General features: G+C 38.4%; 1 protein-coding gene across 33 annotated transcripts in view; it reads left to right on the top strand.

The window, feature by feature from the left end:
- The window catches only part of LOC125978083 (neurexin-1a), a 145,676-nt gene that overhangs the window by 101,768 nt on the left and 16,537 nt on the right, over window positions 1-27,371 (top strand). For 21 of the 33 annotated variants that reach the window (XM_049735101.2, XM_049735085.2, XM_049735081.2 and 18 more), the window contains 3 exons: window positions 20,276-20,447; window positions 25,287-25,376; window positions 26,517-26,836. In XM_049735101.2, the coding sequence (XP_049591058.1) occupies window positions 20,276-20,447; window positions 25,287-25,376; window positions 26,517-26,836 (582 nt within the window). The remainder of the gene's footprint in view (window positions 1-20,275; window positions 20,448-25,286; window positions 25,377-26,516; window positions 26,837-27,371) is intronic. The other 12 variants (XM_049735091.2, XM_049735090.2, XM_049735102.2 and 9 more) reach the window with 1 other exon arrangement.

Raw genomic sequence — 27,371 nt, 5'->3', positions numbered from 1 at the left:
TGTTGTTATTATCTATCACAAGTCTATTCAATGATAATAGGCGGGCATGAATATTACTTCTCAAGTCTCAGAATTGTTTCCATTTTCTACAATATGGCCCCTATTTTCCTAGACAGACAATGGTGCATGTTCATTTTCGTGCTGATCGAGACATTAAGTCTTGTTTACAATGTTTGTGAATTTGAGAGAATGTGCTACCCCTCCATGAGGTGTTTGAGAGAATTTGATTGGAGGCTCACAGCACATCTAACAATATGGTGAGAGAAACTAGACTTGGTTTGAGGCTACTTAAAAGGAGGTCTAAATTTTGATGCAGTGGTGTTTGGTAGATTTGATCAAAGATTCTGAGCTAACCGAACTTGTTCAGTGGGTGTCATCAACAGCTTGGGGCAATCCCTACATACTTTTTTTTTTTTCAATTTTGGAGAGTTGTTATATGTTCAAGGGTTAATTTAATTTCCTCATGTCTGGGTCTGAGTTGCAGCTGAATTTTTTTCATAATTTACAAGTCCAGTGCATTCAGTCAGTTCTTTTCACTAGCAATGCCGTTTCTCCCGGTTGTCTCTGTGGGTTAAAGATTTTGTGGGATGTCGATGCAGGGGCTTTCTTTGATCCCTCTTCTGTTTCCCCTCTCCTTCATTTAACAAGAGGAAATCAGAAAATGCAATAGTCAATTGGCAATGCACATATAAAAGCATTTCATGGATGCAACCAGATGCTTTTTCACTTTGATCCCTGATTTCACCTCATTTCACAGTTAACAGTTTCAGCAGAATTTCTGTGTGCTGGTCATTATCGTTTGGAGAGAAGGACTTTTATGAGACTATGCTAATGCCACCGTAATAGTGGGTTTAAAGCTGACCATGTTGAAGAGACAGCAGTGAAAGGAACGGATGGGGGAGCTTCACTGACCTCATTTAGTCCCTCTGCGATGATTAGTGTTAATATTATCTGCCATTTTTAAATTTAGCCTCACTTTTTGTTCAGTTTGAATCATGCTCGTTAGTTTCTAGCATTTTTAGTCAATCTCATCAATTTTTTTGTTTTGCCCCACTTTATTTTATTTCAAGAAAACAATTTCATCCATTTAGTTTTAGTGAATAAAAGCTGATCGAGTTTTAGTCAGGACAAACATTTTCCCCTTTTACATTTTTTTTTTTGTCAGGAAATATTGAAGATGTTCATGTTCATATACATCTTTAATGTTTGAAAATGTAGGTCAAAGTTGCTTTGATTTATGTCTGGTGCATTATTTTATTTTATTAAGATGAATTGCTTTAGTTTGTTTTACGTTCATATTTCATGTAACGGTCGGAGTGAGCGATCATGGTAAAAGCCTGAGTGTGAGAGTGAATCGCATCCCATCCCTTTAGTCACAGTCAAAGCAGCCACTCACCCTGGATGATGTTACCTGACCTCAAAGAATCAAATCTCATCATCTCCATATTGCGAGGGGGCAGCGTTAGAATTGCCATTACTCATCTTTCAATTCCAATCATTTCTCAATTTGTTCATTCTCTTTGCCACGACAAGGCCAAGTGGTCCATGACAAAGGATGACTGTGTGTGTGCGACAGGGAGAGAGAGTTATGTGTGTTTCTGAATGCAGAACAATGATGTGCCTTCTATTTTATTAGTGTTACAAATCACAGTGGGTGTCCAACGTCGTTCCCAAAGCTGAGCATCAATACGTTACGGGCTTGGCAATATTGCCACGGTTAACATGAAGGAAATTCGATTTCATCGTCTGCCCTTATTAGACCGTTAGCCTGTTCGTCGTTCGCTCATGTATGGGTTGCGAGGTTAACAACATTGACATTCTGTTTATTTTTTTACAAATTGAAGAATGAATTTGATTTGTATCGACACAGCCCACATCACGATTCAAATGCATTTCTCTAAATTTAGCTAGAGATCGATTGCCATGATTCCTATGCATATGTTTTCTTTAATGGAGATTGAAGCACCGCAGCATGAATTGGACATAGTGGTTGACTTTTGACACAGCTGCCCCCATCCTCGGGCTGAGATAAATTTAGCCTCCATTCATTTTGCTCCATTGCAGCAGACCAGCCTGAACAACAGTCGTAAGTCGGATTCAACTTATTGAAGGCTTAACTGGGCTGCTCTGGAACAAAAGTGATTTTAAGAATATAGCAATAATAAAAACAAAGCATAGTTTAAAAAAAATGTGAATATTGCAATTTATTTTTTTAACCTTTTGTTGCTCCTTTAGATGAAATATCTCCTTTTCAAAAAGGGGTTCTAAATACAGATGAGTGCTTGGAAAGTGAATGAATGAGTTACTGCATCATTACTTCAGTATCAGTGTTGGTTTACAAAATGTATGGTATTCTGAACGTTCTACCTGCTAATTAGTGGAAAATGATGGAAAAGTTGCACCCTGGTGATTCAGGACACTGTCTGCACTGTGTACTTAGCAGAGCATTTGTGCTGTGAAATGATTACTGAGTCACTGGCTGTCACTTGCATGTCTCAAGTCTAAAATGCTGAAGTTTATTGCTGGTTGATTCCCACACAAAGGAAGTACATTTATGAGGGCAGTAGATTTTTTTCGGGTTATATAATTTTACAATTGATGATTTAAAGACGAGGCCAAGATAGCTTTATTTATAAAGCATATTTTCATCGCCGTGTCCTTCACATAGTTACAAAACAACATTTAAAGGCAAAATACAACATTTGAAGGCAAACAAGAAATAATAATAATTTTAGATGTTTGAAAGAAAAGAAAGAAAAAATGAAAAATAAAACTGCAAGAATGTCTTTCAGACTGGAGTAAAAAGCCAATGTAAAATCTTTCGGGCTGATCAAATGTTCTGATCCCTTTGTTCTGGTGTTAGAACCCAAGCTGCAGCAATCTGAATCCTGCATACCGCAGAACACCTCATAGTGCCATGATGAAAGTACAACAAAATGCTGTCTTTATCCTCTTAAATCCTTCAGATGAGAGCAGTCATGGATCTGTGACCTTTTTAAAGTCTGTTTGTCAACCGTGCATTGCTACGTGTCCCTGGACACACCAAAAATGCAGAAGTTGTCTTTAATATTGCAGTAAAGGTTTCAGCATATAACACGTATTAATCTTTATGGCTTCATTTGCTGCCTCATGTTACTTTGTTTGAAAGATCTTTTAGAGTGTTTGTCCAACAAGGGCAAAGTAAACACCTTGACAACGGTAATTAAAAGGGCAAGTGGGCCCAATTCATTTTACTGTCATCATCTCCTCCCTTCACTTGGCCTATTAAATCAGTTATGCTTGAAGTAGTTGCTTCTGCTTAACTCTTTAATTTACCAGCATAGTTTGCGAAATAGTCTTGTGTCTTATGAGAGAGGCTATAAAAGATGTAGAAAATTGTTGTGGGAATACCACGGCCTCAGCTGAGTCTCCCTTGAAGTTGACACTAAAAGAAGTCACATTTTAAAACTTGCCTAACGACTGAAGCTTCATTCTGTCTGATCAGAAATACAAGTTATGCAAGTACTGCATCCAAAATATATTTTGATAATTTCACACTCTCCACTAATTTGTATCATATCCCCCAGTGCCTAATCTCCCAACTACAAATCATTTCTGTGTCCATTACAGGATGGAAATGTATCTTTTGGGCGCCAGCTCTTCCCATTATGCTTATTAGTCAATAGCAACACAAACCCACACAGCCAGTTAGTCAGTCATTTAGACTGTTTGCGTTTTAATCTATAAACATCCAGTCCATAAACTCGCAAACTTTGTCAACCAAGTCATTTTAGTGTCATTACCATTACATGGAATTTTAATAGCTCCTGTAGATTACAAACAAAGTCATGTCATACACTAAAAGCATTTGACTCCATCAGTCATAAAACAAATGGCAGATCTCTACCTAGCCAGGCCGTAATATTTGTGAGCTGTGGATAATTGAGTTAATCATGTATGACATGACAGTGACAATTGGCCTTAAAGAATGCACAGTTGTGTACATTGTGTGACTAAATCACAGCCTCACTAGGAGCTTCCAGGTGATAGATGAAGACAACTACCCAACTACTCTCTGAGAGTCATATTATTTTATTATAGAAAACCACTGAGGAATAATCTTTGGGGCCAACTTCTTGATGAGGTCTGACGCCATAAATAAAAAAACATTAATAGACAAAAAAAAAAGGGTGTTGGGAATGAAACAAAATGACAAACTGCCCAGGCTCCATCCTGTTTGCCTTTTATTACCGCTACCTTTCCCTGTGAGATACTAAACTGATAATGATCCAAAGACAATCAAAGAGTTGAAGGCAAATCATAAGTTGGAGGCTGAAGAAAAGATAAAGTGTGAGGACATTGTCAAGACTTAATTTGATAAAATCTTGTGAAGGCACAGAGTGATAAGAAGCAGATAGAATGAAATAAAGTAGAAGAAGTGATTTCTATTCCTGTCGTTATTGATTAACCACAGGTTGCCAAGTTCATCCTGGCTGACCATTTGTTGTTCAATAAAAAGTCCAATCTCAATATAATGCATTTTATCTTCTAAATCAAACACGTTTTTCTCTGGGACACTGGTTGACCGCCTTTTTTTTTGTTTGTTTTTTTGTGCTAATTCAAGAACTATTTTAAGAAATGATAGCAATAGAATTCCTCCAATGGGTGGTAGAGAAAGAAGCAAAAAGTCTTACATACTCATTGAGCTGGTTTAAGTTAAATTCATTTTTTTTAGATAGACATGCACAGATGTTAGTTTGGGTAAATGTAAGGAGATAAGGAAAACAACATCCTGTAGGAGAAAGATGTTTTATAATTTCCATCGCCAGCTGTTCCCTCCGTCACAAGGGTAAAATTTGGCATCAGAGTAGCGCTTGGGCTCCGATCACTTGGCCGTGTTGGCTAAAAGTATAAACCTGAGACCAGACCTTACACGACAACTACATGCTTTTCTTTGAAGCCATGCTTTATTTGTTCTTTTGATTCCCATAATATAGACACAAACACTACTTTGTTTTGTTATACCATTTAAAGCTGCTCTTATTGGAATGGCCTCAATTACAGTACACCGTTTCCATGAAGCCTAACGGTCCATAAGGCTTTAGAGGAAGCAATATCAGTCCCCATGAAATCCTATTATTTGTGGTGGTTGCATGGAGGGTGATGAGTTCTCATTCCATCCACCAATGTGGGCTGTGAATTTCCAATGGATGCCTCGATCATCAAACGGTAGTCTGTGCATGCATGTGCAATGAATGAATGAATGACTGATCGTGTGTGTGTGCGTGCATATTCGTGTGTCGCAGCGTGAGTGTGTGCATGTGTGTGTCAGGGAGCGCGACCTGTTCAATAAACCCATCACAGGCCTCGTAAAGAAAGCTGACATTTGCAGCGAAGGACAAAGGTCAAGGATTCAGGGCTGATGAGATCATGATGGAGGAAAGCGGTTTTGCCCCAAAGCCTTTTGATAAATGGGTAGAAATGTGTCGGGCGCAAATAGAAAAGGAAAAGAAAAATGAAATCTGCCGAATGTAGGCAGTGGAAAATGGTGATCAATCAGAAAAACATACACAAGCTCAGCATTATAAATGTGAAAGCAAATAGCATGAGAAGATCAATTCAGTCGCTTAAAGTCTGAAGCATGAATGGATCTTAAGTGATCAATTTAAATTGATTCATAATTCATTCATCACTTGTAAGACCAATGTGGACAGCAATCTGATGTGTGTGTGTGTGTGTGTCTTAGTGAAACACTCAGACTTGGGCTGGAGGCTGTTTTTGTCAACCCACACACACCGGATGAAGGCATCCTCTTGTTATTAAATACCGATAATCAAAAGATTTACACAGCTTCTCATAACAAAACATTTTGCTCTCTGTGTGTACTCTCAAACTGCAAAATAAGGTGTTGGCGGACAGTTTTAATGATGACCCTACAATGAAGCGGAGGGACAAGCCTTTAGAACCCATTTCTTTTTGGACCCAAATTGTTGCCATTTTGACAGCTCATTCATTTCATCAAACACTACAAAACCCACATTTTCTCTCCCTGGTGGCAAAGTGTTATCCTTTTTTTGTTGTTGTGCGCCGTATCTGGGAATTCTGAGGTGAAAAACAAGACTATGAAAGTAAAAGTGTGCAAGGGACCCTCCTGTGTGCTTCCTTTGTGGGATCTGGATGAGCAGTCATCCGCTCCATCCAGCACAGTGAGAGTCTCCTGCTGCAGCAGCAGCTGCTGCTGCTGCTGCTGCTGCTGCTGCTGCTGCTGCTGCTGCTGCTGCTGCTGCTGCTGCTGCTGCTGCTGCTGCTGCTGCTGCTGCTGCTGCTGCTGCTGCTGTTGTTGTTTTGTTGGTCAACATCAGTCCTCCCAAACACCACAACTCACTGGGCGGCAGTAAGATGGTGGCAGACCATAATGGAAGTGTCATCTTTTCAGATAAAAGATGGCGAGGCATTTATGAGAGGGGGAGTAATGGAAGGTGTGTAGTAAAAGATTCATTTCCAATAGGTTCTGAAGCAGGTTTAAGGCAGCCGAATGAAGATGGACGCTGTCATAGACAAACAGAAAAGCCAATATTCACTTAAACACATCAGCACTTTGTCAAAGGCCCGTCAATAAAATGCTTTGTATTCCCACCTCAAATAGGGAAGCCAGGATATCCATCAAAAAGTTTTATTTGGTGAAGTAAATCCCAACGGGGCGTGCATAAAACGCAGGTGTCTGCAAGTTTAAACCAGTGAGAGCACTGTAGTGGATTTCCTAGTCGGAAACAATTCCTATGAGGTTTAACACGGATATGAATTTAACATCAAGTAACGAGCATTATTGAGACAATTGCTTCTTAAGTGATTGCCTTTTTTTTTTTTTATTGAAACATCCACGTTTAATATTCAAAACTGTATTCCAGTCATTTCCTGGCTGCAGTTAATTTTTTCAATTTAACATTACTTTCAGTGTGGATTATTTTAAATTGAAAAAGGCATGTAACTACTTATTCTGTGACAGAACTCCATTTTAGTTTCCAGCTGGGCCTCATTGAAAATATGAAAATAAAAGATTATACTGCACTTTTTCTATTAATCCAAATAGAAGAAAAGCTATAATTACTTAATATTCAAATGCAGCCTTTAAAATACAAAGCAGATGTATATTTTATAAACCAGATTTACTCGTGATATGGCTGGAAATAGCTGTGGGTATATTGTGTTTATACTGTTTGGGAAACTCCCCCGCATTGTAGTTATATAATGAATAGAGTAAAATAGTGGGTGGATGTTTTGATGAGGGACAAAATGCTAAGAGTTGTGAGGCGCAACACAATTCGAAATCCAGACATCTACTCCTCCCTTTAATCACAGTTTTCATGTTTATTTTTGTCACCATGTCGGAGCACGGGGAGCCTGAAAACAAGCAATGATATCAAGTCCAAATATTTGCCCTACAGCTCCCAGGTGGAAGGACGCTTGACATTTGAAGCAAGCCGGTGAAATTACATTAGCAATACTGACTGAATAAACAAGCAGAATTTTGTACAGATAGCCAAATGTTGTCCAATGTATTCTTCCAAAAAGTTATTTATTTTTTTTATTTTTATTATTTGGCTTCATTAATTAGATTTTTACATGTACATCATTTGTTTCCATATGCCTGCAGTGAACAAACACAGTAATGTTGTCTTTTGTCGGGCCAATCTTAGCTTCTTTTTTTTTTTTTAACTACAATTTAATCCTCACCATGTCCATTATGGTACTAAACGCAATTCTCAGATGGTGCATCATCTTCTGCTTATTTCAGCTTGTCGGCTTCAAAATGCCATTATCCATCACTGACTCCAAAGAGAAGTGACAGTAACAGCTTTTACCTTGCATGTTGATCTCTGTGCTACATATTTATGGAATCTGTTTGACAGCTACGATGCTGTCAAGCAAACTGAGAGGTTTGTCAGAGACAAAGGAAGGCATGAAGGCGTATTACAGAATGTTTTTCTCTATTTTTGCTGTTTGTCTTCTCTTTAAAGAGGCATGCTAACCTCGCTTTTGGTTCATAGATGGCATTTAGTGTTGGTTTTCCCTCACTTTTGCATTTTGATCTGCACAACTGCCCCATACACTTTGATTATTGATTATTATGAAAACCTGATGTGCTAGAGAAAATCAAGGCAGACCTGAAATTAGCGCAAAAATGATCCAGAAGAGCCTACGTGGATGTTCGATTAAAAAATGCAGTACAAATTTGTTGAGCAGTAAAATAGTTTTCAGTGAAATGAATTTCCCCGCCTCCGCAAATCTGATCAACGGGTTAAAATAAGGCCAGCTTGGACGGAAGGAATCATTTACCATCTGGTTTTACCCTCTGAGCTGAAATGAGGATCAAGAAACAACCTGACACTGAAAAGAAACGATGAAATTCAAATTCCATTACCATGTGACATCACACACAGTGTGCGTGTGCAGAGTTGCTTCCAGCATGGCTCTGGAGCGCATGAAGTGCACCACTTGCATAATTCGCATACACACAAATACAAGCCCAAATAGACACAAATTTAAAGCATCTATTAAGCCATCCCACAAATTAAGGTTTGGTAGAGTTGGCTTAGTTCTGCTTTAATAAGGACCCAAGCCTTTGACTATATTACACCTGAGTGGCTCTATTTATTTCAGCTTCTCATCGGACATCCAAGCCAGAGGCCTGGCATGACCATCACCGTTTAGTATTCATACCGCAACCGCTTGCAGATTCCATGCTCATTTTAGCTCCGTGACCCATCAAGCAGGGCATAACAACTCTTTGGCACATGCACCAATTACTGTACAAACACCTCTGCCTCCTCACAAATTACAATTGCATAAACTGCTCCTGGGGTAACATGCATTGAAATCTCTTTATTGTTACTCAATATTGTCATTTGTCATCATGTTGACATGTATGGTAATATCCACCACATTTTGACCAAGTGTTCACGGAGTCGGTACAATACAGCAGTTTTCTCATTATACTCCCTGATTAAAATCTGCAAATATGAATTTGCTTCTCGGAAAACATGTCACTGCTAAGATTCATGTTGAGAAACGCTTCCAGGTTGCCTGATAAATATTATAGTAGTGATAAAATAATTTTAATAGACGGGGGCCGAAGCTTGGATAGCAACTGGTTTGCAAGTTTTGTTGTTGTGATAGGTTACATCAAAACACCACATCCTGTACATAGAATAAATCTGTTGCGCATCACCCGGGCCTCCAGCCTTCTCCAGCTTGATGTCCTTCGGGTGATTGCATACGTAGTATATCTTGTTCTTGAACAGCTGGAAGAAAGCACTTCCATTTGCATAAGTCACAACTGTGCTTTCCTCCTGTTGAAGTGAAGCAGCAAGGCGCCATAGCATACAATAAGAAAGCAGCCATGATTTTTAAAATGTTTTATCTTTCTCATTATGGCCTGGACAGCACATTTATGACAGAGTTGTCTTTGCGTGGAATTCTTCTCAGGCGGCACATACTGTAGCAGGAGGAAACTCATAAATCTTTCATGAGGAATAGAACATTGTGTCTCTTGAGGCATTGCTTATTATCATTTATCTGATGCCCGATAATAGCATTTGAGGGGAGCACAGTTTATGATAAGTTAGCAGCAAAAAAAGTCGGCTGTATGATGCAAACATATAATCCGATTATTTTTGTTTGTTTATTATGTCATCATATCATATTCCATAAAAATTGCTGACTGAGTGGATTTCGGTCTGTAGAAGTATTAAGTGTCAGGCTGCAGTTGTAAATAAGAACTTGGTCATAATTGTTTGACTGGGTAAATAAAGGTTAGATAGAAATAAATACAATAATGCTAACTAACAAAAGCTGGAGCAACAAAAACATCTCATTGCTTTTTAGCTTGTACTTTCAAGATACATTCTAGATTCTCAAAATCAACATACTATCATGTGATGCACAAATATTCATGTTTATTATGCCGTTTGACCATAAATGTATATAATCATTTCTGCAACCTTTTATGTTATTTGATTTGCTTCTAATGTAAAGGTGATGTGACGCTTGTTGTGTTTTCAATTTAATATTCTGGTCCTGTCGACATTTCATGCCGAACAAGAAACTAGATGGATATGACCCCAAAGCGAGGCACAGTAGGGAAGCAACACCTTTTATTAAAAAAGATAAAGACGAGCCTGGAGTGCAAGAAATGCATCAATTCCCTCCATCTAACTGCTTGCTACATCCGATTACGGTTGCGAGTTTGCATTGTGTATGTGCCTTCATGGGCGTCGTGAGGAAGCGGGTGGAGCAGCGTGCTGCGTAAATAGAAATAGAGAGAAATAGACTGGCAGCAGAAGCAATGATGTATGCTTGGCTGGAGAGGTTAATAAAATTGAAGTTGTGTTATGATGAATAAGAAAGGGCCATAAAATAGAATGTGCATAGTGAATCTCCTTGGCCAGAAGTACTGAACAGCCTGGTGAGCGCACCCATGGGAAGGCTTTTGACAGCCCTCCCCGTCACTCAGCACGGCGCAGCAAAACGAATCTTTCTGAATTGGATTGAAACAAAGGCACAAACCCTCCGCTCATAGAGGTAGAAAATGAGTATTAGAGTGAAACCACCAGTTCAGAAGGATGCCCGATGCAACCCTGGGAAAGCCTCAATTCTCTCCTAGTTATAGAAACTCAAAGAAAAGAACCCACATCAAGGCTACCCACAAAATCATATATGGTATCGAGTGCTATGCACAAAGCCTTTGTAACACCAAGGCCCTCATGTGAGGCAAACTCTGTCTAATAAAGAGCCTCTCTGTCCGCAGTTCTTCATATCAACCTTGATTCCGAAGGAAATTTCTATAGGCTCTTGCCGTCCTGTCTGTTTTGCATATCTTTCTCCTATATGTTCATGTATTTTTTGTAGCTTGACGCCTCTGGCGTAGTATTGGAATGCCATTATGTCTGAGTAGTTTCCTGTTGCTGGAAAGCGAGGCTGGTGAAAGGCAGAAAGAATGGTGCGGTCTTTGTAAGCGCAGGCATGGCAGCTGTTCATTTTTCGCCTGAGTTGCTTTGAGAAAACCCGCTTACCTTGCTGATGATAAATGCCTCCCCACATTTAAAAGCTGACAGCAGCACCACAACCTCAGGCCTTTAACTTCACTCCGTCCATCCTCCTTCTGGTCAGCGGCTTCTTTACAGGCTCACTATGCTAAAAGCTTACTTAGTCATATGTGTGGTTATGATTTAATGCTCATGTTTACTGACAGGTGAGCCCTTCATGACACTGAGATGCCCGGCAGGTTATCACTGAGTCCGGAAAGCAGGAAGCTGTGGTTGAGCAATAGAGTAATAGCTTGTGATGGCCAGGCATTTAGACAACTTTTATCTATCTGCCTTTGTCAGCAAACAGACATTGGACACACCGTAATATCTGATAGTGTGTGGAGTCTGGCCTCGTCGTTCTTTTGTTCCCTTCTGATAGTCTTAATCCACTCATTTGTTTTGCTTTCTCTACCTCCAATTGAAGTCCACCAGCTTTGTATCTTCCACCCATCCCTTCATCGTTTTAGTCCTGCGTGCAACACCTTCGTCCTCAAATACTCTCTCATTCAACACAAATCAATTCCTTCATTCCTTCAGGTACCGGGATGAGAGATTAATGACAGCAAAGTCATTATCTGATTCTCAATTATCAAAACTGAACTGTCCCCCTTGGCTTTATTTTATCTGTTGGTGCCCAAGAGATGACAGTTAGAATTTTAATGGCTATAGTATCGGGGAATAAAATGCATCGCGGAGCTTAGGAGTGATGTTAAATGGAGCTGACGTGCATATAAACAAAACATTGTCATGGATCATTTGTAAAAGTGTTTTTTTTTTTTTTTTTTTTCATTGTTATACATGCTTTTTCTTATCCTCAATCTCAGTACTGTACTACAGAATACATTCGCCTCTCCATTTTCTTTACAATTTGTCCTCATTAGGATTACAGGTGAACTGAAATGTATCCCAACTGCGGAAGAAAAGAATTGAGACATGTTTTGATTTATGTATTATAGAAAAGCATACACAGGATTTTTTTTTGCTCAAGTAAACTGAAAAATGATGCAACTTGTCATGATAATTTGTCATACAGTGCTTATCATGAGAAAGGTAATAACTGGAGTCAGTGGAAAAGCTGGACCCATCATATCAGTGCTCTTCCATATGTCCATGTATATATCAAGCACACCACATTCCCTGCACCTTTGCTCCAGGGTCGTCTGTTTCATAAGATCAATAATAGATGTACATGATGAAAAATAACAACCAAGGGTTGCAATTCATTCATCCGGTTCTCTTTCAGTGTCTTGGTGCATTGAAATGATACCTCTGGCATTGTACTGTAATCGAGACTCCTGTCTCAAAAGAGAACCAAATTTCAAACGTTTGTGTTCGGTAGTCGTTTCAACATATGTAGTATGTGTGCCACATGTCCTTCTGTCTGTAAAGTCCCCAATAGGAAAAGATTGAAGAGGTAAAGAGGAAAAAATGGCATTGAAAAGTGTGTGGAGGGATGTGAGCAGGAGGCAAAAATCACTAGCAGGCAAAGTGAAGAGAGTAATAAATAGGACGTTAAAATCGAAGCAAAGTGAGAGAGAGCAAAAACTGAGGAAAGAAGGAAAGCCTCAGGCTGCGAGGCACCAGCCCAAGTATCGTTGTCAATTAACAGTGCGACCTAGTAAAAATGTTCAGTCTATTTCAGACTATTAATGATGTGCACCATCAGTTTCAACTCACTTGGCCTGACACTAGTCTGCATCACGAGCTTCCCCACACAGTTCATTTTTCACCACAAAAGAAGGGTAAAATTCCTCATCGAGATACACTTTTTGTATTTAATGATCAGTTGTGTTTGAGTTATAATTTTATTTTCAACCGTACTGCCACAGTTCCCTTAGTTACTTGACTGAATATTTTATAGTAAAACAAACTTAATTATTACACAAACTACGTAGACTTGTTGCTTTGGTTTGGGGAAGACTGCAGGATGGAAATGGTCATAGTTTCATTAGACTGGAATATTGCTAAAAAACAAAATAGAGCACTGAAGCTTCAATTCAATTCTATTGTGATTAAGCCCACAGACCTGCCGTAATAATCAATTCCCTCTCATTAGTGCAAGTGTAATTGGCATCCTGATTATGCACCGATTAAAATGTGTCAATAGCTCGTCTAGTTGACCATTCAATTGCTACAAGGTGCATGGTAATAGGGGCCAGTCAGTAATGATTAACAATGCATGAATGTCAAATAATCAACTCTGTGGTCTGAGCAACATCACTGTGAAAATAAGAGGCCAGACTTATTTATTTTCTCCAAGCAATACTTCAGCCATGCATATAAAATGCTGTCATTATTAGACCTTGAAAAATCAACTTCAATATAACACCAATGCCGACATCCCCCAGCAATCTATCCTGCTGTTTTAGACTTGTTCTTTTCACAGTTTTTTTTTTTTTTCATGCGTCAAGCTATGAATATAAGAGGAAACGAGAAGCAGAGTCAAAGCTGTAGCAAATGAAAGCCCCTGGTTGGTCTGTCACTTAGAGCCTACATGCCGTCACCGTTCAAAGTGTTGATGTATGCACTGGCAGGTACTCACTCTAGTACTCCAGTTGTTCCCGAGCACCTGTTCCCTTGTGCCATTCCGATAAGATAACACTCAAATATATTAGAAAAGGTTTAACCCCCCAAATTAAAAAGTTATTTAGTAGTTTTAAATATGTGTGTTGAAGTTTTGGGTTCAAGGGTTACTTTGTTTAAATGGCAGCTCTGCCGAGACGTGTCACCTTGCTCTTCGTGGCCCTAACAAGGATTTTCTTTGACACTGCACTGTCACCCTAGCAGTGCAGAGGTGGGTGACGCATGCATGTATGGTGTGTCAAGGGAAGCTGGCATGGTGTTGATGGCTGTTCGCTTAGCTTGTGAACCAAAAACATAGCCTTCGTTACCAGCAAGGAACTCATACACAACTTGGTTTGTTTGCTTTTTAATTTGGAATATGACCTGTATTTTTTTAAAAATGTTGGATGGATATTTTTCCAAGAATGTTTTTTTTTTTTTTTTCCCTCTGTCAAATACATGCAGGGTCAGGAGACATCATGTTGTTGGCTATATGTTGTCCATTGTGGTGTTTATATGCAGCGCAGTGTGTATGCAGCCATCAGGCACAAAATGATGGGTCAGGACTCCTCTAAAACAGGACCAGTGAACAGACAATCATCCCTCATTTTTTTTCAGAGGCGCTGTACAAATTTCTAGATGGCTCGAAGCAGACTGTCGAAAAAGTAAAGGAAATAATTTACTTCACTTTTCTTTATCAACAGTTTGTGAACAATTTGAGTCACGTACATGGAGAAATGACCTTTATTTATGTATTATTTTTGGTATATGAACCGTTTTGCGTGGATGAGCAGATGAATCTATATTTTGCTGTATTTTGCCTAGGGCAACCATCATTGGCAACTTGCGTTACACATTGAAATTGAAATCCACTTAAGGGGTAAGGCGGAAATCTTATCTATGCGCATCCTCCATCATCCACTCAAAAACGATTGATGTCATAGTCCAAAAATAATTTCATTTTCATCAGAAAACACTATCTACATTATTATTTATTGAACAGCACCGTTTCCTAAATCAAGGCAATGAACAGTTTATGTCAGTCATGTCAAATCACATCAAAATGGCCATCAACACGTTGCGAGGTGGAAGTTCCAACATTCACCCAATCTCAGATGCCAAAAGCAGCCACGTTTTTGTAAGGAATTACATATTTAATTAGTAGAAACAGCAACTGCTATTCATTGTCGAAGCAAATTGACAGCAAGCTTTGCTCCTCTACGGTAAAATGCCATCTATTTATTTGCTCTAGGTAAATAGATTAAATAGCCCCGTCTTCAGGCAAATTGAGTTTAAAGAATGAATGTGTGCTCCATTTTAACAGAAAAAATGTGGTAAATGGAAGTACATCAACCCTCAATGCTGCATCGAAGTGAACTAAAAATTTCAGTTACCCAAAATATGCCGTGAAATGCTAAAATATTAGTGTTAGCAGATATTAAATAAACTGATCAGGACTATTGCAAAACCGGAAACCCCCCAGATACAATGCTGATTTCCGACCTGTGTGGCAATTACATCCAAACAATCTGAATGGAGACTTGTATTAATTGCTCGGGAAAAGTAAAAAGTACAACCTTCCCCTATGATAGGCTCCTCTGCCTTCGAGTCATGGCAGGATAATCGATATGTATAGTATGTCTTGGTGGATGAATGCTTCAAACTTCAAACTAGCTGCATCTCACTATTTATTTAGCTTTGTTATTGAGCACGGGAGATGAACATCGTTTTTCAATACAAGCAACATTTTTTTTTTCAGACAAGATATATATCTTTAATAAGAATAAGAGGGTTAAAGGGAGTGATATTGATTTTGGGTTTCCAATAAAGAAGAAAGATTAAAGAGGATATGTGAGGTGAATTTGCGCAAGGAGCATCAAGGTTTTTTTTATAATAATTTTAGCCTGACAAAAAACACATTATGCATCAGAATAATTTTGTTGGAGAAGATATAGATCTCCAAGGGAACTGTAAACGTTAGGTTTAGAGCAGTGGTTCTTAACCTGGATTCGATCAAACCCTAGGGGTTCGGTGAGTCGGGCTCAGGGGTTCGGTATGTTATATTCATGACAGTTTCACTTTCTTAATTTCTGTACGATGTAGAGCAAAGTTCAACTTTTTTAAACACGTTTTGAAATCCTCAGTGTACATTTTTAACACACTTCAGTTTACATTTGGAATTATTTGGAATAATTATATGATCATAATAAGCATAATAACCGGGGGAAATGCTATAGAGTGGCCTTTAAAAAGATGGTAATAATTTCCGAGGTAGAAGATGTAGTAACTTCCCAATTGCTGAAACGCATTAAAAGATGATATTAGGAACATCCATGGTTTGACACCTTTGACAAGATATGTGCCCATGTAACATAATTACTTGAGGAGTTCAAGCAGTGACCAAATCAAGCCGAACAAAGCTCAGTAGAACAAGATAGAAATACATATTTATGAGCAGAGGTACCTGATTATTACAGGGAATCTCATGCCGAGCACAGTCCTGGAATATCCAAGTAAGTGAATTAGATTCCGTGGGTAGAACTTATTTGTCTAAGTGAATTTTTTTTCCCCCTCAGTTTTCTTAAAATCAAAGTTGACTTTGATTAACATCATTAACATATTAATATATGTATATACATAATAATTGTTCTTTTGATGTAGGAATAATAAAAATACCCAACAATTTCCTCGTTAACTCAATCAACTAGTCGCCCTGCATTGTTTACTGTTTGATCTTATTATGGTAGATATGTGAGGCACGCTGGCATGTTCGGGGGGGGGGGGGGAGGTCCCGGTGGAGAGAAGAGGACAGAGCTGAAGGTCGACTCACCTCGACTGCTCGCCAGCTGTCACAAGTGGACAGGCAGCAGAATCACCTTAAACCTGAATTGATTTCTTTGAGTGAGACAGAATGAAATTTCAGATATATGTTGACCTCTCTTGATGGAATGTGTCACCGCTCAAGATGGCGCAAAAGAAAAGGCTTATAGATAGCAAATGTCATTTTAGGAAGAGATGAACGGTTCCTGGCTTTTTTCACCTCTAACCTCTGTTATCGACTCTCTGCCTGGCATAATTGCTTTTTTTTGTTACTGCTTCATAATTGTGTATGTTCTCTCTACATGTCTTAAGTGATATTATGATTTAGATGTATAAATCACAGACGAAAGGTAATAGTACATAAATCTTCTGTTATTCTCTTTGAGTTCTCATTTAAGGAACTGATGCAGCTAGAGAGATAATTTAGTAACTCTGAGATATTTGATGAAGCTCTCCTCCAGAAAAGCCGTTTGATAAAGTCTGCTCGCAATGAAAACAATTTCAAGCCAACTTCACAGATAATTAGGCACTTTAGCCAGTGGGTTTGATTTGGAAATGAGCTGAGCTCACAGCAAAGGCACTCTTTCCTCAGCACGCTGAAGATACCATCGCAATGAGATGAAGGCTTGATTTTCTTTTTCAGAACATAAACATCTCCATGAGAATCCCTTTTTTGTCGAATTTCACTCAAGTAATACTCAAAGCAATAAAAAAAGATAAACAGTATATACAGTAATAGTAAAAACATTATTATTGTTATTATCATTAATAGTAGTAATAATTATTGTTACTATTATTATTACTTGGTACATCCCATTTACATTAGCAGTATCTGCTTAGCAAAACTACTTTTTGTTGAAAGTGTTTAACAGTTTTAACAGCTCAACTGTAGCAAATGCTCTCTCCCAAGCACCATTGTACTGTTCTTATGTGCACTAATTAGGGCACTTCTAAAACAACAAAAACAGCCTATGACAGACTTAACTTTTGCACAGAGTTATATAGCATGCCTACATTTAAAAATGTTCACTTTCATTGCTGCAGAGGGAGTCCACTTGTCTCTTTTCTCAGTGCTTGATTCTCACCCATATGCACAAGGAGAGCTAGTTTTTTTTAATGCAGTTGCGTGTGATGATGCCATATTGAGACTTTATCCTGTGTGCCAACATGATGTCTTAAGCAGATGCTCAATTGAATGAGTGATGAGACAGCACATGCCCAATCGCCAGGTTTTTCGGACATACTATGGTTGATAAATCACAACATCTCTGTTTCATTTATGAGCCTGAAATGCCTTTTTGATAGATTCCTTCTGTTTTAATAATGAGATGTATATAATTTGCTGCTTTCTATTTACATGGCAAGTCTGGGTGTGCGTAGATATGTTTACACTGTCGGATGAAACATTTTCCCCCTAGGCATCATTACTGAGGTATGGAATAATAACTGCATAGTGTACAGTTCGTGGAGCAGAAATACATGCCTGGAAAAAAGGGGAAGTCATTTTCTTGTGCCTAATTCTTCCATTAGCTCTGTAATTTCATTAACAAAGCTTAAAAGAGAGAAGCAGAAGACTGTCAGGGGTAATTAAAAGATAAGGTGGGGAGAATGGCCTGCATGTCCTTGCTACACGAAGACATTTAGCCTCTGTAGTGAGATCATAATATTCCCTCAAGTCAACCTGCTCATGTGCACATACATTAAATGCATACAAAGGCATACTTAAGGGATGGCAGAGGTGTTCCTCCACCTGCCAGGCAGCGCCTCAGAGGCTCGTACAATGTCAAATGATGGGTTGCAGTCCTGTCGCGTTGGGCTGACGAGCTATAAAAGATGTCTAAAGCACAGTCATGGTCATCATAAAGGACTTATAAATGAGCACTGAGGGCTTCTTATTTTGCAGGAATAGGAGAGAAGGACCTACACGGTGGCAATTTACATTTCTGTCTTTGTAGAGTGGGCAGTAAAACGAGCCTGTAAACAGTTCATGGTTTAAATCTTGCTTTGTTTGACCTTATACAACTATAACTTGTGTCTGCAGTAACTTTAATAAAGAGTGAGATGCAGTACTTGTGCTTTTGTTGGCATCAGTGGAAGCAAGAAATGCTACTCAAGCGCTTGGTCTGCAGTGTCTGTTTTGCAGCTTTATTGCTCCTAAAACAACTATGCCCGTGGTTGTATAATGACTGCAGATGGGGACATTTAACGAGCGACTGACACCCCCAATATTACGGCGGCTACTCCTCCCTCCAGCTGCGAGGATAAGAAGCATTAAGGAACAGGGATGAGATTGGAGGAGAATAGTGGATCAACTTCATCAGTTAATTAAACTCTATTGCAGCATGATGAGCAATTAATCAAGACGCCATGAAGACTGTCAGGCAAGGCTGAATATTCTGGGTGTGGTATGTATGCGCCATACAGTCTGCTCCCATGAGGCAGCACAAGTGAACAGCCCTGAATTTGCAGTATGGCCGTGGTTTATATAAGCAGCTATCAATCAAGCTGACATCAGACCATAAGATATTAAAGCTGCAGGATTGGGATGCTCTCAGAACATGACGGAACTGCATACTTAAGTCCGACCAGTTTGAAGATTTTTTTTTTATGTTATGATATAAATAGGGAGTCTTCCTGATATAGTGCATGTACATGTCATGTGTAGGCCTCTCGGGAAGGAGAGGCATCAGAAGTTACTCCCACTACTCTTAATAATGGATGAACATTGACTTTAATTATATTTTATAAGCAAATGTTGAAGGACAATGGCAGTAGGTGAAAAAAACTAAATTTGGAGTCCTTTATTTTTATGCAGATGAGTATTTTGCACTCTTCTGGGAAGACTTTTATGTTCATTTTGTGAGGCTATGGTGCTACCTGTTTAGTTGCTCGTTCTCTTTCATCTTAAAATCTGTTTCAGTACTGGATAGTTTCTTTTGTCATATGTTTATGCTATGGACATTTTAGTTGGAAACCTTAACAAGGCCACTGGAAGCATTCAAAGTAAATTGGAGGGAGCTATTGAAAGCAAGACTTACTAATTGCGTCGGTCCCTCAAGACTGACAGTTACTAAGACGTTTACTATTGTGTCCTGATTTTGGAGGTCTAAGTAGGTTCTCTTATCTCATACTTGTCTTGGACTAAATGTTTAAAATGAGAATATGAGGCAGGAGGATGCTTACTGCTCAGCTACTATCTCGGGGACTCTTCCTGAAGGATTTTAAGTGGAGCAAATCACTCAAACAGACAAATTAACTCATAGGTGAGGTTTTACTGCCACATCAATGTCTGACAATCACACTTGTAACACAAGTATGACACAAGGCCTACAGTTTTTGTGAATGATTTTTTTCTCAATTAGACAGCTTCGGCAAACAGGACATTGGAATGACTGATTTTTCAATTCTATCTTTTTTGAGAAGGTTTGAACCGTCCGAAATGAACCAGAACCTGAAGGTCTTGGAAGGCAGCTGATGATTTAATTTGAGAGTGTTGGCAAGAGACTGAGATGCAAAGCGAGTTGGCTGTGCTGACTGGATAATGACATGCAGAATGCTGCAGTTCTACCATAGGTTTAGCTTCCAACCAGATGCTCATTTCAGTGAATCTCCAAAGAGGAGAGGGGGTCATACACTAGCTTACACACTCATTGGAAATTGATTATGTAGTACATATTGACAACTTGGACCATAAATTCCCTCATGAAGGGATCTGCAAGGTGAATTCAAACATTATTTTTGACTTACTGTTGATGTTCACTGTGCACAGTTACTTTATGAGTCACCCTAACTCACCTCTGTTGCATTTTGTGTTCTTGTTGTTCCAGGAAAGAGGAAACATTGCTGTGGTGTTCAATGTTGGAACAGACGACATTAACATAGAAGAGACGACAAAGTTTGTAAACGACGGAAAGTACCACATAGTCAAGTTTACGAGGAGTGGGGGTAATGCCACACTCCAGTTGGATGATCTCCCGGTCATTGAGCGCTACCCCCAAGGTGAGTGATGCACTCTCTCTTGAGAAGCATGAATTTCCTAATTAAGGTTGACTTAAAAAAAGGTTGATTATGAACTGCACTTGTCATGATTATGTAATGTTGTTGGTTATTCTCTTTCCAGCAGCTGTGTAGAATAATACCAGTGTTTTCATACATGCTTTAATCACACTGTGCATATTGATGTTTCTTAATATTGTTTTTTTTTTTTTTTTTCTTATCAAATACAACCTTTCTGGAAGGCCAGCCACACTGTTGACAGTGTGACTAGTAGAGTATCTAGAGCAAAATCTGCCTATATTTAGTGTATTAGCAATGCTTAAATTTTAATTGGGAATTTATAGTGCAACAGTAAAATTAAATAAAATGGAATTACATGTCCAGTTTATAGTTGCTAAATCTATTGTGTGTTTTTGCATGAAGTTGACATAATATGAGTGGAGTCCTTGGCTAAGGAAGGACCCGGCAACACTGGTACTTTTCTGTGCAATCTCTACATGTCAATAACATTAATATTAAAATGTCACAGTGTTTATTAATTGAACTCTCTGAACGGTAGAGGGCTTTGACAAAAGCTACTGTGGATAAATGAATGTTAAATGCTGTGTGCCCCAACATGCAGTATACCCATTCTGTTCCAAATTGAAATATGTACAGTACACCCAAAGGGTGTGCTCTCCATGTCCAAATCAAGCTCATGCGTTTGAACGTGGGAGTGAATTAAATGTCTGGGCAGGAGGACAAATGTTTTTTTTTCAGAATGTTTGCTGACCTTTTTAGCAATGACAGTGGCAATTATCCAAAAGCAAGATGGTCAAATGTGCTCAACCCTTCTTAATCACCTCGGGTAAAACATGGCGAGTAATATTTCTGACATATTGTAGATGGGGGGGGGGGGGGGGAGAAAGCACAGCAGTGTTAATAGTCAATCCTGGCACTGCAAACATTGTACAGGCAGATCATGAAAGAAAGAAGCTGGTGAAAGCAACTTCATTGTTTTCCTGTTTTGTTACTTAAGAGTGATCTATTTGTCAACCTTATCTTGATACAGGTTGAGTTCAATGTGTAATGACTCAGTTGTCAATCACTGACAATGGTGTTTTCTATGATGCAGTACTGTTATCCATTACCTTGTCTTTTATAGAAAGAGAGTCCCTGAAGTTGAACACGTCTTGTGGAACTCAGTGTCCAAGTGATTTGAATTTTGAAACACATTTTCTCTGAGGTCATAATGGGTTATAACTTACAAGTGAATAAAGTAAACAGCTGGTATTAAAAAGAAGAAGAAAAAAAACACCAACCAAACATGAGGCACTTTCACCCCTGACACTATCAGAGACTAGTCTGACCTTGGTGTTAAAGCAGGCGTATTTTCATTTTCAGGGTGATGGTCTTGTTCAGTGTGTTTGTGAGTTTGGGCATTCATGCCATGCCACCTGGCGTATCTGCAAATTTGGTTTACAAAAGTAGACTAGACTTGGACTAGTTAAAAGCAGGTCTAACTCATGGCACAAGTAGTGTAGTGCTATATTTGACGGAGCCACAAATGCAGTTGTCATGGGATTTTGTTTAGGAATGTGATACCTGCATGGGACAACCCCTCTGAATCATTACGTTACGCCCAAGTTACTTGTGTAAAGATGAGCAAAATACTAAACAAAGAAAACTACAGCCATTTACAAAAATAGTGCCCTACTACTTGAGGCGGCTACTCCTTTTAAAGAACACAAAGAATTCAATTCAAAATAATTCATTCTGAACATACACATTCTAGATTCTGTCTTACGCAACCTGCGGGGCAATCAAATTTATTGGTTCCATTGTAGTCCAAATTTGTTATCAACTGTAAAGTAATTTCTATAATTTCAACCCTTAGCCTGAGAAACATGCAATTTGCAATAATTCCAAGGTTAGCTATTCCATTAGGGTCATTTAGACTAATTGCATTCAATTACAACTGCTGTACGGTTCCCCTTGTCACCTCCAGCACACAAAGCCATCATTCACTCGGCCTGCCTTTCGTTTGACAAGTATCCATGTATGCCACTAATACACTCAATAATAGTACCCCTTGGCCTTGGCCTCTCACGGATCAACAGTGACTACAATAGAGCAAGGCAGACACAAAAATGATGGTTTGAAAGTCCGACAGACAGAAAGGTGCAGATTGCATCGCAGGGAGCAATCATTTTCGAAAGCAAGGCAATAATTGTTCCACCAAGACTTATACTGTTGTCATCGTAATCTCACTGAAAAGCCTCGTCCTTCATACTTAAGAGGCCCCATTAAAAATCTTTAGCGTAATTATTCTAATCTAAAATTCAAAGCTCACGCACAGATGCATAACTACCCTTCTGTTTGCTGTGGTTCTTCCTTTTATTCTTGCTCTGCTTTTCGCCACACACAAAAGGCTGGGCTGCAACAAAAACAAGAAAAAAGGGCTTCTTCTCCAGAGTATTGGCCATGAAAGTAATACCAACACAATGGTGTTGCCAGGCCCGCAGGGCACCATGCAGCATCCTATTACGGTACCCAATGAGCATGCACTGCACACAAAGATAATAGAGAAGTCCCCGCCTGGCCTTATTCTTTTTACTGTTATCAGTACACAGTGCACTTACATGACTCCCCCTGCATTCACTTCCCTTTCTCTCTGTACCTTTTACCTTCAAGCTGACCACCCCTGCCCCCTCTGTCCATCTCACCCTCTATCCGATTTTTTTTTTTTTCCTCACCTTGCAGTGCGGAGTGCGCAGAGTGGATTGATGGTGGGGGTTGGCTTTTTTTCTTCAAAGTCTCATAGCTGTATTTTATTTCCCCATCGCTCTTCTGTTCATGAACCTGCTCAGGCTGCCTCCAGAAAGTTTTAAGTACAGTACAATGGACACCATGGGCAAAGAATTGGAATCAATTAATCAAAAATTATAGTGAGATTTGTCTGGTTTTATCTTTTATAAGTGTTCTGATTCCATCGATAGAGGAAATGTCCTAGTATCTGTACTGACAACTTTGTTCCAAAAAACAAAATGAAACGAATCCGACCAAATCAGGTCATTTGGGGCGGCTCAGCTGAATCTCCGCTGTCTGGAAAAGTAGATAAGCTTGGCCATCTCATACTAAACCAAATCACCACTAGGCAATAGTCACAGGCTCTCTTTGGTGGCCTGCGGATGGCATTGTTCATGTGCCACAGTGGGGATCAATACATTATCATAACGCGATTATATTCTCTTTTAATTGACCCCAATATGAGACTGGCCATGTTTGACACCCATCCAATTTGCTAGAGTGCGGAAAATAAAAAATATTTTTGCTCACAAATAGACACATTTTGAATTATCTGTGTCTGCGTTAGCCGAAAGGCACCTTTCCTTATTATGTTTTTATTTTATTGTTATTCTTTTTTAACAATGTGAATTTTCGCTATTCAGAGGTAATGACGGTGTTTTATATTCATAATCACTCTATTGTGATTGTATTATTATTATTATAGGTAAAATACACATTGTGAGTTACTTCATGATTTTTATACAATTTCATACAACAGTTTTGTGAGAACATGTTAGTTGGGAAACGATGAGCAAAGCCTGTAAATGTCACTTCTCACTCTATATGTACTTGTTACACAATATAAATCAACTCACAAAAAAGGGATCGATCGCTATATTGTATTTCTAAAAATAAAAAAATAATAAAATTGCTATAAACATCCTGTGACAACTTGACACAATCTGCAGCCAAATTCAATGAACTCAAGAAACGAGTTTTAAATCCTTTTCAAAGGTGCTGTGCCTTTGTAGCCATTCAAGCTGATGTAATGAAAAATGTCTCAACATTTCTTTTCTTTTCCTATTTTTTGCCACCAAGACCTACTTTCCTTCAGGTCTCTGTGTTCCTGTCTGCTCAGGGGCCATTCACCTCCAAAGCATTGTTAGCTAGCAGATCTTTAATCTGCACAGGGTGAATTAATATAGTTGATGGAACAAACATTGTCAATCTGCAAGAAGAATGAAGCGGACTGAATTCAATCCCTGCAGACAATAGGAGAGGGGAAAGCACTCTCTCTTTAGCTCTGGTGAAGTTAGTGGGCCCGACAAAAGGTCGATGCAGAGTTTGTCCTCATTTATGCCGAGTGGCCCTTCAATGTAATAGTGGCAGTTTCTTTAGGATGCTTCTCCTCCCGTGGCACTTCTTTGACACTTATTTACTGAATAGCACTATTCCATCCGCAATAACCCTGCCCATGCAAACATATGACACTCACTTGTCCGTGTAGCTTTTGTCAAATCCATTTTACGAAAGATAACTATGCAGTATAGCTCCATCTTGACTGTTTTACTGTTCCGTATATTACATGTTGTAAATAGACTTTATTTCTTGTCATCGAGGCTATTCATTACAAGATTGATATTTGTAATGTGTTACATTTTCTTTTCAAACCAACAACCAAGGGTGACATCATTTAAATTTAAGTGATGTTTATTTTGAAAATGTATGTACTTAACCAGTAAAAAAGCATTTTAAAATTTTCAGAGTGGAAAGATAAATGTGGTGGATACAAGACTTGACAATGAAACTTGTAATGTGGTTTGTTTTATAACCTAGCTTTATTAATCCAAAGGATGAAACCATTTAATTTCAATTAATGTAGACCTAATTTGTTGGATAAAATAAATTAAATGTTTGTTTAAATAATGGTTCATTAAATATTTGTTATAAATACACAAAACATTTTCAATATAAAACATGTAAATGTGCAGTTGTTTAGCTGTAGAAGTATGAACGTTTGAACCCTTGACCTTACAGATTGTAACCACTGAAATGTCTCTTTAAACTTTAAAGGCAACAATGATAACGAACGCCTGGCGATTGCTAGACAGCGAATCCCATTCCGACTTGGTCGAGTAGTTGACGAATGGCTACTCGACAAAGGTAAAATCACTGATTAAAATTTCAAATAGAATAATTTCATCATAACTAAGTTGTTGCAATATTTTGTAAACACTAAACATAAAATAAAACATGAATAAAATAAATGATTTGAATAGTTAATATAATGTTACTGTAATAATGTATGTATTTGGTAGTCAGCTGTTTTAATACGTGTGTGAATTTATAGTTAAAGGGACTATAAATATGAATTTAAATCAACATTGTTAAAATTTCTATAAATTATAGTAGCATTTTGCTGTAAATTTGCTGTAAACTTCTAAACAATAACTATAAATTTACTATTTGTTTTGACTTTATGTGCATTGTTTTTTTTTTCCATGTTTTTGACAGATGCCTTTTAATGTTTGTGATTAAACTGCTAGAAATTATAAATAGAGAACAATGCGAATTGGCGTCAAAATTCTGGAGTCCCTTTAACATATTGTGTATAGGGCTTTATTTCAATGAACTGTAACATTAAAACAATATGAGTGCATGCTTTGATTTTCCAATGTAATAACCAATTCATATTTTTCACATAAAATGTGAAATGAACCCCCCTTTATGTTTGATTCCTTTATTTTGCTCTAACCAACTTCCATGTCACATTGTTCTTATTTGTTTTTGTGTTGTTTTTCATGCTTAACCTTCTTTAGTTTATTATTCTTTGATTGCGTTTGCTAAAAGGAGTCTGGATGCCTCCAACTATAAAATGCCGCATTGTCACTTTTTCTATTCATGCTGTGTTCAAATTTCTTAAATTTTAAAACTTGAAATAAAAAACACAATTATAGAAAAAAAATCTAAATGCATTATCGATTCTATAAATGCTATACATATATATATGTATTTATTAATATATTCATATTGACATATAGCTACACTTACCGAATCACGATTTCTTGTTTTTATGAGACGAACCTTTTAGCAAAGTTGCATTTTCTTTTTTCGTATTTTTGTTTTTTCATAAAACAGGCATGTCATCATAGTAACTGCAATAAATTGCCAGGGTTTGCTTCTACAACCCGTAATTTATTGGTCTCATTAGCCACTGGCGAGTGTTATCTTTTTTGGTATTTTTGTTTACTTGAAAAGTCTGCAATCCAACAGATGTGTATATGTAACATTGTTTTCCCACAGGGCGGCAGCTTACTATCTTCAACAGCCAAACTACTATACAGATTGGTGGCTGGGAGCGAGACCGGACTCGATCCTTTCAGGGCCAACTTTCAGGCCTCTACTATAACGGCCTGAAAGTGTTCAACATGGCCGCAGAGGGGGACCCCAACATTAAGATCCAGGGCAGTGCGCGGCTTGTAGGAGAGTCGCCTTCTTCTATAACACCGCAGTCCAGTACCACAGCCAATCGGTCCGAAACTTCCACGACCATTATGGAGCTCACCACCACCACTGCGTCGAGTCGACGGGTCAAACAGACCACACCACGAGAGCCTCAGCAGGTAAGCTGGTCTTTAAATCATTGTTTTTAAATAATGTTTGAACTGTGAATCAAGTTTTATGATACATGCATTGGCCACTGTATGAGGATCTCTATTCCTCTGCTTCTGCTTCCTAAATGCCTTCATTTCCTTCTACCTTTTGCATAAATGATTTAATCACTAGGGGCAGCACCACTGATATGCAATTAAATGCAGCCCAAAATCTGGATTTGTTAATTATTAAACAGAAGTGATTTTGATATAGGTTTCTGAAAGTAGAGAAAGCCACCGCTTAAAAGCACATTTCAATTCATTCCATTATTCTTAATTCGGTAATATTCCAAATATAGGTTGAAGTTGACACCTTATCGATGTTTCAAATATGTATTTTGGTGCCAAAATGAATCGGTCATCACTGTTAGAATGTTAAATATTCCTTATTCTCTCATTCACCATGCATATGAAGTTGCAGATAAGAGTTGGATTGATCAATAAAATTGAATTAGGATAATGCTGTTGTCTGTTTGTACCAAAGAGACGGTTGAGTTGATCCATT

The sequence above is a fragment of the Syngnathus scovelli genome, chromosome 12 (genome assembly GCF_024217435.2).
Source record: "Syngnathus scovelli strain Florida chromosome 12, RoL_Ssco_1.2, whole genome shotgun sequence".
NCBI lineage: Eukaryota > Metazoa > Chordata > Actinopteri > Syngnathiformes > Syngnathidae > Syngnathus > Syngnathus scovelli.
This window is presented reverse-complemented; position numbering and strand designations above follow the sequence as displayed.